General features: G+C 44.5%; 2 protein-coding genes across 2 annotated transcripts in view; both read left to right on the forward strand.

The window, feature by feature from the left end:
- Positions 1–12,025, forward strand: part of SLC49A4 (solute carrier family 49 member 4) — a 294,424-nt gene that overhangs the window by 84,710 nt on the left and 197,689 nt on the right. The gene's annotated exons all lie outside the window — the stretch shown is intronic.
- Positions 8,623–12,025, forward strand: part of SLC15A2 (solute carrier family 15 member 2) — a 53,650-nt gene continuing 50,247 nt past the window's right edge. Inside the window, exon 1 of the mRNA XM_069861441.1 lies at positions 8,623–8,704. Within this exon, the coding sequence (XP_069717542.1) occupies positions 8,638–8,704 (67 nt within the window). The 5' untranslated portion in view covers positions 8,623–8,637. The remainder of the gene's footprint in view (positions 8,705–12,025) is intronic.

A 12,025-nucleotide genomic window follows, 5' to 3' on the forward strand; every position in this document is an offset into this window, starting at 1 on the left:
GTGTTACAGTCAGCTAAATTGCATAATATTAGTGCAAAAAACATTTCCCAAACCCAGAAAAGCAGCTTCAATCACACCAGAATTCTGTACAGAACTGGAAATTTAATGTGAATCTTTTAAGTCCTATAGCATTGCCCTCACTTTGCTTTCCCAAATAGACTGATCTGAGTATGGCACAAATTCTGTGACCTAAATCTGTTACCAACTTTGTTGATTTCTGTTTTAAAAAGGTTTTGTTGATTTTTTATTTTGTAAATTTTAGCCTCTTCAAAAAATATCCCAGGGACACTAAATATGTCATCCCCTGCCACAGAAATCCTTTGGCTTAATAATTACGAGAGTGATCACCACCACCAGCAACAGGCATAAAAGTTTAAACTGTATATAACTGTTCTCTGTACTAATGCAATAAAAGTGGGTTTACTTTTACAGTGGTAATTTTAGCAGTAATCTAAATCAACACCCTGTTCATGATCAGACAAATCTTCCTTTAAACAGAAATGCAGTGCAAGTGTGCTAGTTAGTATTACAGGCACATTATTGTCTTTACTTTCCTCAATCAGCTTTTATTCATGCTTTTACAATAGGTGTAAATTTTTATATTTCCTTAGGCAAGCAGAAGAATGAACTGAACTTCTAGAAAATTACTTACGATAGGCTATTGTGATGAGAAACAGACAATCCCATACAATGTGCAAAAGGTCAATGAATTAGAGCGGTGAGTTCTGCAAATGGGCAGCTTTGCTATGCCAGAAAATAAAAGCTTGGCTGTGGGGGTGTTTGTTGTGTGGCAGGGTGTTTTCTGCATGGATGTGTGTTGGATGATTTAGGAGGGGAGAGGGAGAATGATGGGGAAAATATTGTGCAGCATGAGGCACAACTACTGGGTGAATGGTGTTTGGAAGAGAATTAATCTTGTGTGAGGTTGGAGGACTTGCTCCTGTGAGAGCTGGGCTCCCTCAACTGTGCCTTGTCCTCATCCTTCAATACCAGTCTGTCCTCAGTTGTGACCAGGTGTAGAAAAAATCAAGGAAACCAAGGAAGTAACTTGGTACTTTTGTGTGATATGGTAACAAACGTGGTAGGGTGCGCAGTGCAGAGAGAAAAACAGCTCTGGAAAACTCTGATAGGTGTTCTCCCTCTCTTTTAACAGTATTGCTTTAAAAAGTTGAGGTAAACCATTGAGATCTTGCTGCACTGAAGTTTTAAGGGCGCTCATGTCATGAAAAAGCTTGTTGCTTCACATGAGCTGCACTGGCTCAGAGGTGGAGCTTTTGGTTTTCATGTTTTTGAGGTTCAGTCAAAGGAGCCTGGGTCAGTCACAGGATGCCCTGTATGCCTCCCTCTGGAACCCCTAGCTGGATTTTTGCTTGTGGCTGACTTGGGGATCACCGTTTTACTTATGTCGTGAGTGCAATTTCTGTTGGCTCCCAGGAGAATCTGTCTAGCTGAACATATAGACAGACATGATAATTATTATCCTTTCTGCTCCTCTAATGTCTGGATAGTTCGTTGCTATCCTCTTCCAAAACAAGACCACACTTGAATCTGTTTGAATGGTACATGTGATGTGTTGCTCCCTCCTGACTAGGAACAGCTGTTCTGCATGCACAGCTGCACAGCAGAAAATGCTGGGGTTCTGAGTCTGATCCAGCTCAAATAGTTGCTGCACTTTCCGTAATCTTTTGAACCACCCTGCTGCCTGACTGCTGTTTCGTAAACTGTCACGAAAGTTGGCTGCAAAGTGCTGTCATTGCGGTTTTCAAGCAAGAGGAGAGAAATGGTGGTGGCAGATCGAGTGCAATATAACTGAAGGCAGTGACTGACATGCATTACATTATCATTGGCCTTTCCATCTCTGGTCCTTTCCTTTTTTTGATGAGTAGCAAGATGACAATAAGTCAGCTTAGGTTGACTGCTTCTTGCCTGAAGGGCCAGGCCAGCGTATTAATCGTCGATTCATAGACTGGTTTGGGTTGGAAAGGACCTTAAAGATTATCCAGTTCCAACCCCCTGGCCATGGGCAGGGGCATCTTCCACTGGATCAGGTTGCTCAAAGCCTCATCCATTCTGGCCTGGAACACCTTCAGGGATGGGGCAGCCATGACTTCTCTGAGCAACCGGTGCCCGCGCCTCACCACCCTCACAGGAAAAATTGCCCTCCTAATATCTAATCTGAATCTCCTCTCTTTCAGCTTAAACCTGTTACTCCTCATCCTATCAAGAGATGGCTGTGTGATGGTCTCCTAGACAATTTGAATATTAAGCCTTGTATGTTTGTTGGTCTGGAAGATTCCTCCTTAAAGCAGTTCTTACCAGTGCAAGTTCAGATCCTAAAGCAGAAACAGCCTCCTTTGAAACCAACTGGGCTTGGCTGAGCCATGGCCTGGTCTCAGGTCTGTTCCAGTTTGCAGAATACCCCATTTCCCTGGGCAAAAATGAACTGAACCTTCTTGACTTCCTTAGCCAATTTGGTTCACTTAGCAATGGTAAGATGAGTTTACCAGCCTGGCTTGCTTTGTCCTGCAGAACTGTGTTTCCAGGGGGTCTTAAGTCATCTTCTCTGCAGTCACTGACCGTTGGGGCTGGCTTTGATATATGGTTGTTTTTTTCTTACTTGGGGACTCAAATGGAATTGGTAGCTTGTTTGAGGTGAGCTTCTGGCGAGCTGCTGAATGGCAGTGCAATTGTATTTTGATAACAGTGGGGAAATCCAAGGCTGATTACCTTGCTCGTTGGGGCTACAATGAGCATGAAGATTCCCACAGCTGATGGAAAGGAAAAGAGCAGGGATGGAGTCGTATGGATCAATGACCTTCCATATGCTGACGAACAGAGAGACAAACCCATCTGTCAGCTGAGAGCAATAGCCCATTACTATGGCTCTGGAGTGCATTGGAGGACACACACTTTCCAATTGCATGCTGGAAGCAGTAGTTTCAATGAAGTGTGCTTCTTTTGTGTGCCCTGAAGCCAAAAACCATTTACTTCAGGAACAATCTAGTGCTAGCAGTGACCTTTTGTATCCTATTCTTCTCTAGGGCAGGCGCTTGGCTCTGGTGTTCTGTGTAAGCCAACCCGTTGTCTCAATTTTGGCTTTCCTTTGCCTTCCCATTAGTGGCTCACTTTTGTTCATTATGTGTCAAATTACTTTGATCCTTGCTACCTTCCAGGATGGGGCATGGGCCAAAACTAGGGCAGAGCAGAAGGTTCCACATAGCATGCTTGCTTTCACTGGTCAGATACAGTTGTGCAGTCCAAGTCTGTGGTCCTAAAGATCTTGCCTTAGCCAGTGAGCAGGCAGGGAGCCTGTTGCCTTCAATGACTCTTTTTCCTAAGAAAGCACTTTGTGACTTTTCCTGCAGCAAAGTGTTAAGGCAGGGAGCCCCTGTCTCCATGCCATCTGTCCAGCCTCTGATGGAGAAGAGGAGCTGTTCACTGTGATGTCTATCCTGTGTTTGGCCATCCTGCTGTTTGGGCAGACCTGCTGCCCTTTGCTGGCTTGCACATCAATACCAACTGGCTCAGGCAGCCACTCAAAGCACTTGCCAAAGCAGCCACAGCTTTCATAAGCACGGCCAGAGTCGTCTCTTCCGCATGGATGGAGCTGACCAGCATCTGGCACATCTCTGCAACACTGGGATCTGTTGTAAAGAGTGAGGGACCAAGTACTCCTGTAGCCTGACTGTAGAGCAGAATTTAGTCACAGTAAGCAATGGCTCTGCCCTTACATGGTTGCCTTTGAGCTAGAACGAGCCAGGCTCCTTACCTGTTTAAAACCAGCTGGATCCACAGTGTCTGGCGGTCATAAAATCTTTCACAGAGGTAGTTTTTTGAGTGCCTTTGGGTTCAGTTTCAGTGGTGGGTGCTCTCTCCATGGAGAAGTTTGCTCTGGCAGCCAGCACATAGCTGACATACCTGCGAGTCTGCCCCAGCAAGTGAGGAAGGTGGAAAGGTGGGGCAGGTCTGGCCCATTCAGGCAGCAGGTCTTCTCCACCCTGTGCAAGCAGCCACTGTTCTTTGCTTGGCCCTTCCCTGCCAGCAGACACAACCCCAGAGCTTGTCCTCTCTGGCTGGCTGGTAAATAAGCCATACTTACTGTGGAGGCAGCCAGGGCAGTGTAAACCTGATTGATAGACACACATCACCAATACCTGCTGCAATGCGTGTGCTTTTTCCTCATCAGTGCACCATTAGCAAGGTGGAGAAGTGGCAGGAGAGCGCACTGGCAGCACAGTTATCGCCAGCACTAGAAGATCTGGGAAGTTAATGGTCTTAGAGACTCAGAGATGCACATTTCCACCCCACCAGAATGTCTGAGATTTAGAAAAAATGTCTGAGATTTAGAAAATAGTCCTATCTAGAAGTAGAACAAGCTGCCTACATTTTGAAAAACAAAAACATTACTTGAGTCACAAGTTTTGGATACATTTGAAATTAAATGCAAACTTTTACTATGTGTTTGCAGGTTTTTTAACTAGAACAACTAAAAACTTTGAAGTTATGTATTTGAATAATATTGAAACTTTATTCTCTCTCTAATTTCTGCTGTAAAGACAATCTTTTAAATTCCTTTCCCCTGGAAGCCCATACTTTTCACCAAGTGAATCCCTACTTCCTGCTTAAAAAAAAATCAGTTGGTGTAATCTAAATCTGCTCGATTCAATTAGAAAGAGCTTCTGTGGAGCTGCAAAGTCAGGAGTTTATCTCCTGAATGCTAAATGGTGGCAAAGAGGTCAAAACTGGATATAAAATTAAGCCTAGAACCAAGTTTTTCCTAGCTTCTAGCTCAGTTTTAAATGCTGTTAATTCTGTCTTTGGTTTGAGTCACAGTAAGAAGCCTCATAAAGCACCTAGAATTATTTGATAGTGAGACATCGAACCCAGAAGCACATCCACGTGTTTTACAGTCCTAACCGCAAGTTGATTCCAAATCCCTATAGAGGGCTTTAAGAAAATACATGTTCTTGAGATTTACCCTCAGCTAAGTCTCTCGTTATGCTAGGTCTTGCGGCCATTTGACTAATAATGTGAGGCACAAGGGTACAAGCCACCTAACAGCTTAGAATCACAGTGTATCTATTGACTCCTTGCAGCCTGTATTGGTTTTTAACTAGACTTTGCTCCAGCTCTGTCTCGCTGGCACACAGAACTGTCTCACTGACAGCAACCCACCGAAATCAGTGGAGTTACCCTCTTATATCTGTGGATCTGGTCCTTCAGGCTCTATCTGGTTTTCTGCAGCCTTGAATTCCGTGCCACAAGTGGAGCCTGGTGTGTGAGCTGCCATGGGACAGGACGACTCCTCCTTCGAGGCCAGCATGTTAAAATGTCTGGATCTATACATATTCATCTGTAATTGTTTGAATAGTTCAGCCTGCGAAGGGTTGAACTGAGGTGCAAAGGAAGCACCCATGTCAGTCCAGGATTCAGCAAAGGACGTCTTTGGCATAACCAATGAAAACAAACCATACCAATTACTCAATTAAAACTAAGTCCATCTTTAATCAAGACAGCAAATTTAAGATGCCTTTGGGAGGTTTTGATAAGGATGAACTCCTAATCAGTGCAAAGGGAATTGTTCCTATTTATTCCAGGGTTGAAGTTGCCCCCAAGTTTGCAGGTGCTAATTATGAAAATCAATCATTAGTTTTTAATAAAGAACTTGCTTATTGGTAGGTGGGGAGAGGGACTGAACACGTTTCTCCAGCTGGTTTGGAGTTCATTAGTGCACTGTTCAGGGAAGTGTGCAAGAAAAGTGCAGTCGGATGAATATTCCTTATTTAACCTCTGAACCAGTAATTCAGAAAAGAAGCAATTTCTTCTAAGTCTGAGTTCCAGGTGACTGCCTTTTATCTGAGCTCCAGTAAATTATTCCCTGCTAAATTCTTAGGAAATAGGCTGCTTGCTCTGGTAGCCGTTGACTCCCTAAGATAATTTTGAAACCAAAACATTCTGTTTTGTTTAGGAATGATCCATCTTTCACCCTGGTTGAGGGGCTTGAGGTAGGTATTTGTGCCTAAGTGTCAACTTTCCATGATGAATCCCTGTTTCTTCAGTGGTGTGGGGACAGGTTGGGTGATCTGGTTCCTGCTTTTCTCCCTGATTGTGAGAGCATCTGGCAGTGGTGCTACCTCCATCCAAGTCAGGAGGCAGTGTCCCTGGCCTCATGCTCACTGCAGAAGCTTGTAGCTAGATCCCTCTCACCCTCATTCCCACCACAGTGTCTCAGCGAGGTCGCCTCTCTTCAGTCGCAGTTATGATAATTTCTTCTTTGCTTGGTTGCCTCATATGATTCAACCCCAGGGTTTATTTCTATGTGGCAACCACCAAGCATAGTTTTTCTACAGTCTCCTGTTTATCCTGGACTTAACACACTGCAAGTTTCCTACACAGCCCTTTTTAAAAACACAGATTTATTTGGTTTTACTGACTCTGGTCAAAGTAATTGTTCTGAAATCCCATAGGGATGGAGCATTAAGGGGAGGAAGATGTAATGACCTGGGGCTGCTCCACATTCCAAGTGCATCTGGTTGAAAATAGCCTTGACCTTTTTATGAACTGAAATATTGTCCAGCCCTGTTTTCACTGACCTGACATATTCATGTGCTGAGGGGACCAGGCAGAAGAACTGCCTCAGCATTTCCCAGGTGGTGTTTGCTTGGGACATGTTTGCCTTGACAGATTTCTTGCCATGCATGGACTCTGAGGCAGAATGAATATTTTATAAAGCTTTTTGTATCTCTCTTTATTACTTTTATGGGACGTTGAACTCGCCTTATGTTGTACTGCTTCTCTTCCTCTCCTTGGTGACCTCACCAAGGAATCAGTGCCTGAATTCCTGCCCTTATGTACCTCATTTTCTCTCCCTGCTCTCCAAGGAGAGCTCCATGTCCATAACGCAGTGTGTGTGGCTTTGATACTAGCTGCTGGGGTCTAAAGGGCAGTTTGTGTAGCTTGAGCAGTCTGGAGCCTGTCTGGATGTGTGGAAGACCCTGTAAGTCTGGAATTCCCTGCCAGAAGCAGCAATGGGAACCACAAGGTTTTTGTTGAGCTTTCAGGCTTCTGCCTCTGTGCTGAGGAGTTTGGAATCCCCCAGGCCTCAAGGGTTTGCAGGGTCCTCACTGTGAAAATAAGCTGGGTTCTCTGGGTAGCCAGATGGTACTGAAGTTTGGGGACCCAGATGTCCTCACTCCAGTGCAGTCCTGCCAGCACCCAATGGGGAGATTCTTCCTACCAAACCTACAGGTTTAGCTCCACACACAAGACAGCTCCTCTTGCTTCTCACCAGAATAGCTGAGAGGAAAATCAGGCTCTTACTCTCAAGGAATCCAATGGCATCTTACCACATACTTTGACCTATTCTGTGACTAGTATCTTGAACGCGTGGTTTATCTCCTGTAAAACGATCAGTAGTACACTGCTCATCAATCAGCCTTATTTAACAAGCAACATGCCACAGGTGGTTTAGCAACCTGAGTACTGGGGCTGAAATAATCATGTTCTCTGGAGCCCTGTGCCTGAACCATGAGGGAGACGCTGGTGCCTTTTTGATGCTTGGGTGCTGTGGGGATGGTGGTGCTGAGTGCTTGGGTGGATGGCCAGCCAGCCACCTGCATCAGACTCTGTCCTTCTGTGACACACCAACTCTCAGGAGTAGCCAATTTCAGTTTTATGAAGGCAAGGCTGAAGAAAGTGAAAACCTTTCTCTTTTCTTGGGCAATTAAAGAACTCAGATAATTTTGCCTTAGGAATACTGCTCTACCTGCCTGGCTTGCTCCTACCTCACTGCAAGCTGCACTTGAATGGCAAAGTGGTTCGTGCAAGTGTAGAATTTGGGGCACCTCTGAGAAGTGTTCAGCATTCACTGGAGGGCTGGCTTTTTGGAGAACCTGAATATTCAGTACAGCGAGTTTCCCTCTTGCTTGCCTTTCATCAAGGCCTATATCTAATTTTAGGCATTAAGCTGCATATGAACTCTTGAAAACAGATGATATAAATTCTGATTCCTGATCAGTTTTGGTAAGATGGCTTGATGGAGCCAAATCCTCCGAGTTACTTTCTGTTCCCCAACAGGGAATGTGAAAAAAGGAGGAAGCTCTAGGACTGAGAGAGACCAGTTCTGGCCAAGTTGGTGCCAGCACAGTGTCTGTTTTAGCTGTCTGTCCTCCCCTGTAGGACTGTCTGTTTCTACAGGAATCCTGCTCTGGAGGACGTGCAAGTCAGAAAGAGACCCCACCAATAACTTGATACTTAAAAAGGCACTGGGTTGTACAGAAAATACGAAAGGCTCCACTGAGGTATGTGAATGATGAATTAAAGAGTTAATGACTCCTCAAGAAGCCTTAAGTTTGCATACAGAAATTGGAGAGGGGAGGTTCACCAGTATATTTCTCTGGCCAAACCCACAGATGAAATTTAACTGAAAGTCTTTAGGGACAACAAACAGAACAATGTTACTGTGAGGCCAAGAGCTTGTTTTGCCATTTGTTCTCTCCTCGTCACCATATAGAAGAGCTGCTGGGGGTACACTCAGTTATATTCATTCCCAACATTCATCTCAGACACATCCTGAAATTTAAACAGTTCACAGTGCTCTTTTTTTTTTTTTTCTTGGACCACTTCACTGCTTCCTCTATGGAAATCCATCCACCTGGGGACACTCCACCTACACGTTTCTTTGAGACTTGCTGCAGATATTTCCGTAAGTAACGTGCTTTGCTTGCATTCCTGTTCTTTCTGCATTCCCTGGCTGCAAGTGCTCAAGCAGACAGACGTTGCGTGAGGAATGTTTGTGGTTCTAGGCTGTTTGGAGGCAATCATCCAAAATATCCATGAAAGAGCTATAGAATGAGAATTGTGCAAATCTGCACTGGGAACCTGTTTCTAAGGTGAAAATCCGAAGTGTACAGTGTAACCCATGTGTCCTGTTATGCCTGCTTTTATTGTAGATCACTAATACTGTCAAAGTACTTGAAACTGTTTGAAGAAACTACTCGGCAGATAGTTCTGAAAAACAATTAAACGTGAGGAAAAACCCCTCTGTTCATAGGGGAGGGGAGTACTACTACTTTTTGTGAATTAATCACCCATCTCCAGATCTGACAAGATAACTCACAGGAGGCTGGAGTCACTCTCCACTATTTTCACCCAGTGTTGGAAGCAAAAGTGCTAGGAATTTCTGCAAAGCATGTTCTGATGAGATTTCCAGCCAGTTTCATGATTCAGGTTGGTTTGGATTAACTGTGAATAAGCCCATGGGCAGAACTAGCAAATCATGGGTTCATTGATCACAGACACTTCTCTGCATGGGATCTGACCCAACGCTCAATAAAGGCAACAAGAAACCTACTGGGGCAGTTTATCTGATAGCTGTGGAGCCTCTTTGCAGTTCCCTCCAAGGCAGCTGGAGTCAGCTACTCCCAGATGCTGAAAACTGGATGGGGGTAAATTTTTTAGAGGGGTTTGCATCAGGCCCAGGGACAAGCTCTCTCCACTGTCCACTGCTTATTTAAAAAGCTGGTGAAGCAGATGAGACCTGGTAAGAATCAAACTTGTTTCCTGCTGCTGCTCTGATGCCTTGTTTCCAAGCAGTAATTAACAGGGACAGATACCTACTTCTTCTGGGATTCTTCAACTGTGGGGACAGTTTCAGTGCTGTCCCTGGATGCTGTCTCTACAGGCAACATGTTTTTTTAAATTATGCCCCTCTAGTGATCCCCTGTCTGAGCAATTTCCAACAGTGCTTGCTCAGAGCCCAGAAGTGTCTGCAATCAAGCCCGTAATGACATTCGAGGAGAGCACTGTTTTAAAAGGCTGTCTCTTCTGCAGTGTGTGGTGTGTTTTAAATGTGACAGGCTACACGAGAGGAGCTGAAACAGAGACATTTCATAAAGCTTGGGAACTTTTAACCCTTGATCCTGAGCCCAGCTATACTTTCTAACTTTGGATTGGGAGCCTCTGATTCCAATACCTGGTTTTCACTTGACATCTAAGCCTGTAGTGGACCACACCCCTCCTCCAATTTAGAAGGGACAAGAAGCCTTAGAAAGAGCAAATCCCGTTACAAGTTTTTGCCTCAAAACCAGTTCCCCAACACGTTAAGAATGCTGAATCGCATGAGACTTCAGTGTCTTCATATTCTTGCAGTCTTGCTAGACTGTCATTTACCTTGCTTTTAAATGCCTTTCACTGTGCCTGGGTTACTCTTGTGCACTCTAATCCCAGACTCTGGCTAAGCTAAGCAGGAAGTTGCAGTCACTGCTTCAAGACATAGATAAAACCTTTCAAACTTCTCTGTATCCTAAGGACATTTAAAAATAGAAGTTGAAATATCTACACAGTAATAGAGTCAAGCACAGAACTCACTTTGAGATAAGCAAGAGGTGATTTAATGAGATTTGGGTCTTCACCAAGTAATTATGGGATAATTAATTTAATGAGATACATCTGTGGACCCAGCTGAGCTGTACTTGGCCAGTGATGATGAGTTTAAAAGGCAGCATGTCCCACTGGTCTATTTGGGCAGTGTTACTGTGGGGGGTTGGGTTTGCTGAATGCTCCTCAGAGGTGAAGCATCAGTGTTATGGCACAAGGGTTAGTATTTTTTTCTTTCAAGTTTGTGCATAGCACAAGAGTGCTGTTGTGTGATTGCAACATGCCTAAGAGCTGCTTTCTCTCTAGCTGCTTCTCATCGTTCTGCTGCCCTCCTGGTTGTATTTGCTATGCTGCCCTTGAATGCAAATACTATGAGTTCTCAATAGTCTGGGAATCCTGAAGACTTTACTATTTTGGTTTTTTTTTGAATTGTGAGCACAACTGGAGCATGTTTGAAGGACTGGTTTGTATCATGAAGAGGGAGACAATATAGGTCACTTGGTTCCCCTTGTATCACAGCTTGACAGCCTCTCCTTGCCTTGCAATTCTTCTGAGGAACGAAAAAAGAGGTAATATATTCTCCAGCATCTTTATTTTTCCTGTAGAATAATCACTGTTTTAAAGATGCTTGCCTTGATGTTATCACATAATACCTTGCCTGACTAAACTCTAAAAAATCTGGTGCCTGGTAGATAAAAATCATTGAGAATGATCTTTTCCACTTGAGGCGTCAATAACTTCAGCAGAGCTGATGGGACAGCAGCTCAGCTGCTCAGAAAATGGCAAAGAATTTATTTTTTTGTGTGTATGTCAAGTAGCTCACTTTGCTTGCTGTGCAAACTCCAGCTCAGGCTACTGGGGATCAGATTTTTCCAAAGGTGGAAATCTGGTATTGCATGTCTGATGGGGCAAACCTCCTTCTGAGGCTGTGTGAAAAGATAATGTGCATGTTGAGAATTGAAAGCACTGACTGAATGATTATTTAGGAGTTGCGGTTCAGTTCTTGCTTCTGTGTCTGGCTTCCTGCACAACCCTGGGATGGCTCCTTTTTCTCCTAGTCCTTTGATTGGCTCCATTGCTGGACTAGTCTTGCAGTAGGTGGGTGAGAGTAGAAGAGTTTGGACTTCCCATCTTCTTCTTCAAGGACAGCTGGCAAAATTTCTGCTTGGGGTGACTTGAGTCAGCCAAGAGCCAAGGCAGCAGGGCAGTATGATTCGTATCTCCACACAGGCTGTCACTGCACTCGTGAGCAGCTGCAGCACCAAACTGTGCTTGTGGATTCAGATGCCACACTGGGATGGGACTCGCGTGGAGCATCTGTGAGGCACTGGTTTTCCTTCAGACCTTTCCTTTTAGAAGATGGATAGGCCCCTGTCCCTTCTTCCCAGCCTGGAGGCAAAGTTACTTGAGCTCACAGCACTCAGTTTGGAGGCTGATGTGAGAAGACAGATTGGAGTGGGCCTGTGTTTGAAGGGGTCTGTGCTGATTAGGGTCAGATGCTATTACCATAGGGGCAGTTAACTGAAGAGGTATCAGTAGGCAGCAGGTATCTATCTTTAATTTTCCTTTCCTGCCTGTTATTTACCAAAACCACTGAGAGGAAGACTGCATTAACTTTACTTTTATCTTTAATTCGGTGACTGCAGAA

This window comes from Phaenicophaeus curvirostris, chromosome 7, assembly GCF_032191515.1.
Source record: "Phaenicophaeus curvirostris isolate KB17595 chromosome 7, BPBGC_Pcur_1.0, whole genome shotgun sequence".
Taxonomy (NCBI): Eukaryota; Metazoa; Chordata; class Aves; order Cuculiformes; family Cuculidae; genus Phaenicophaeus; species Phaenicophaeus curvirostris.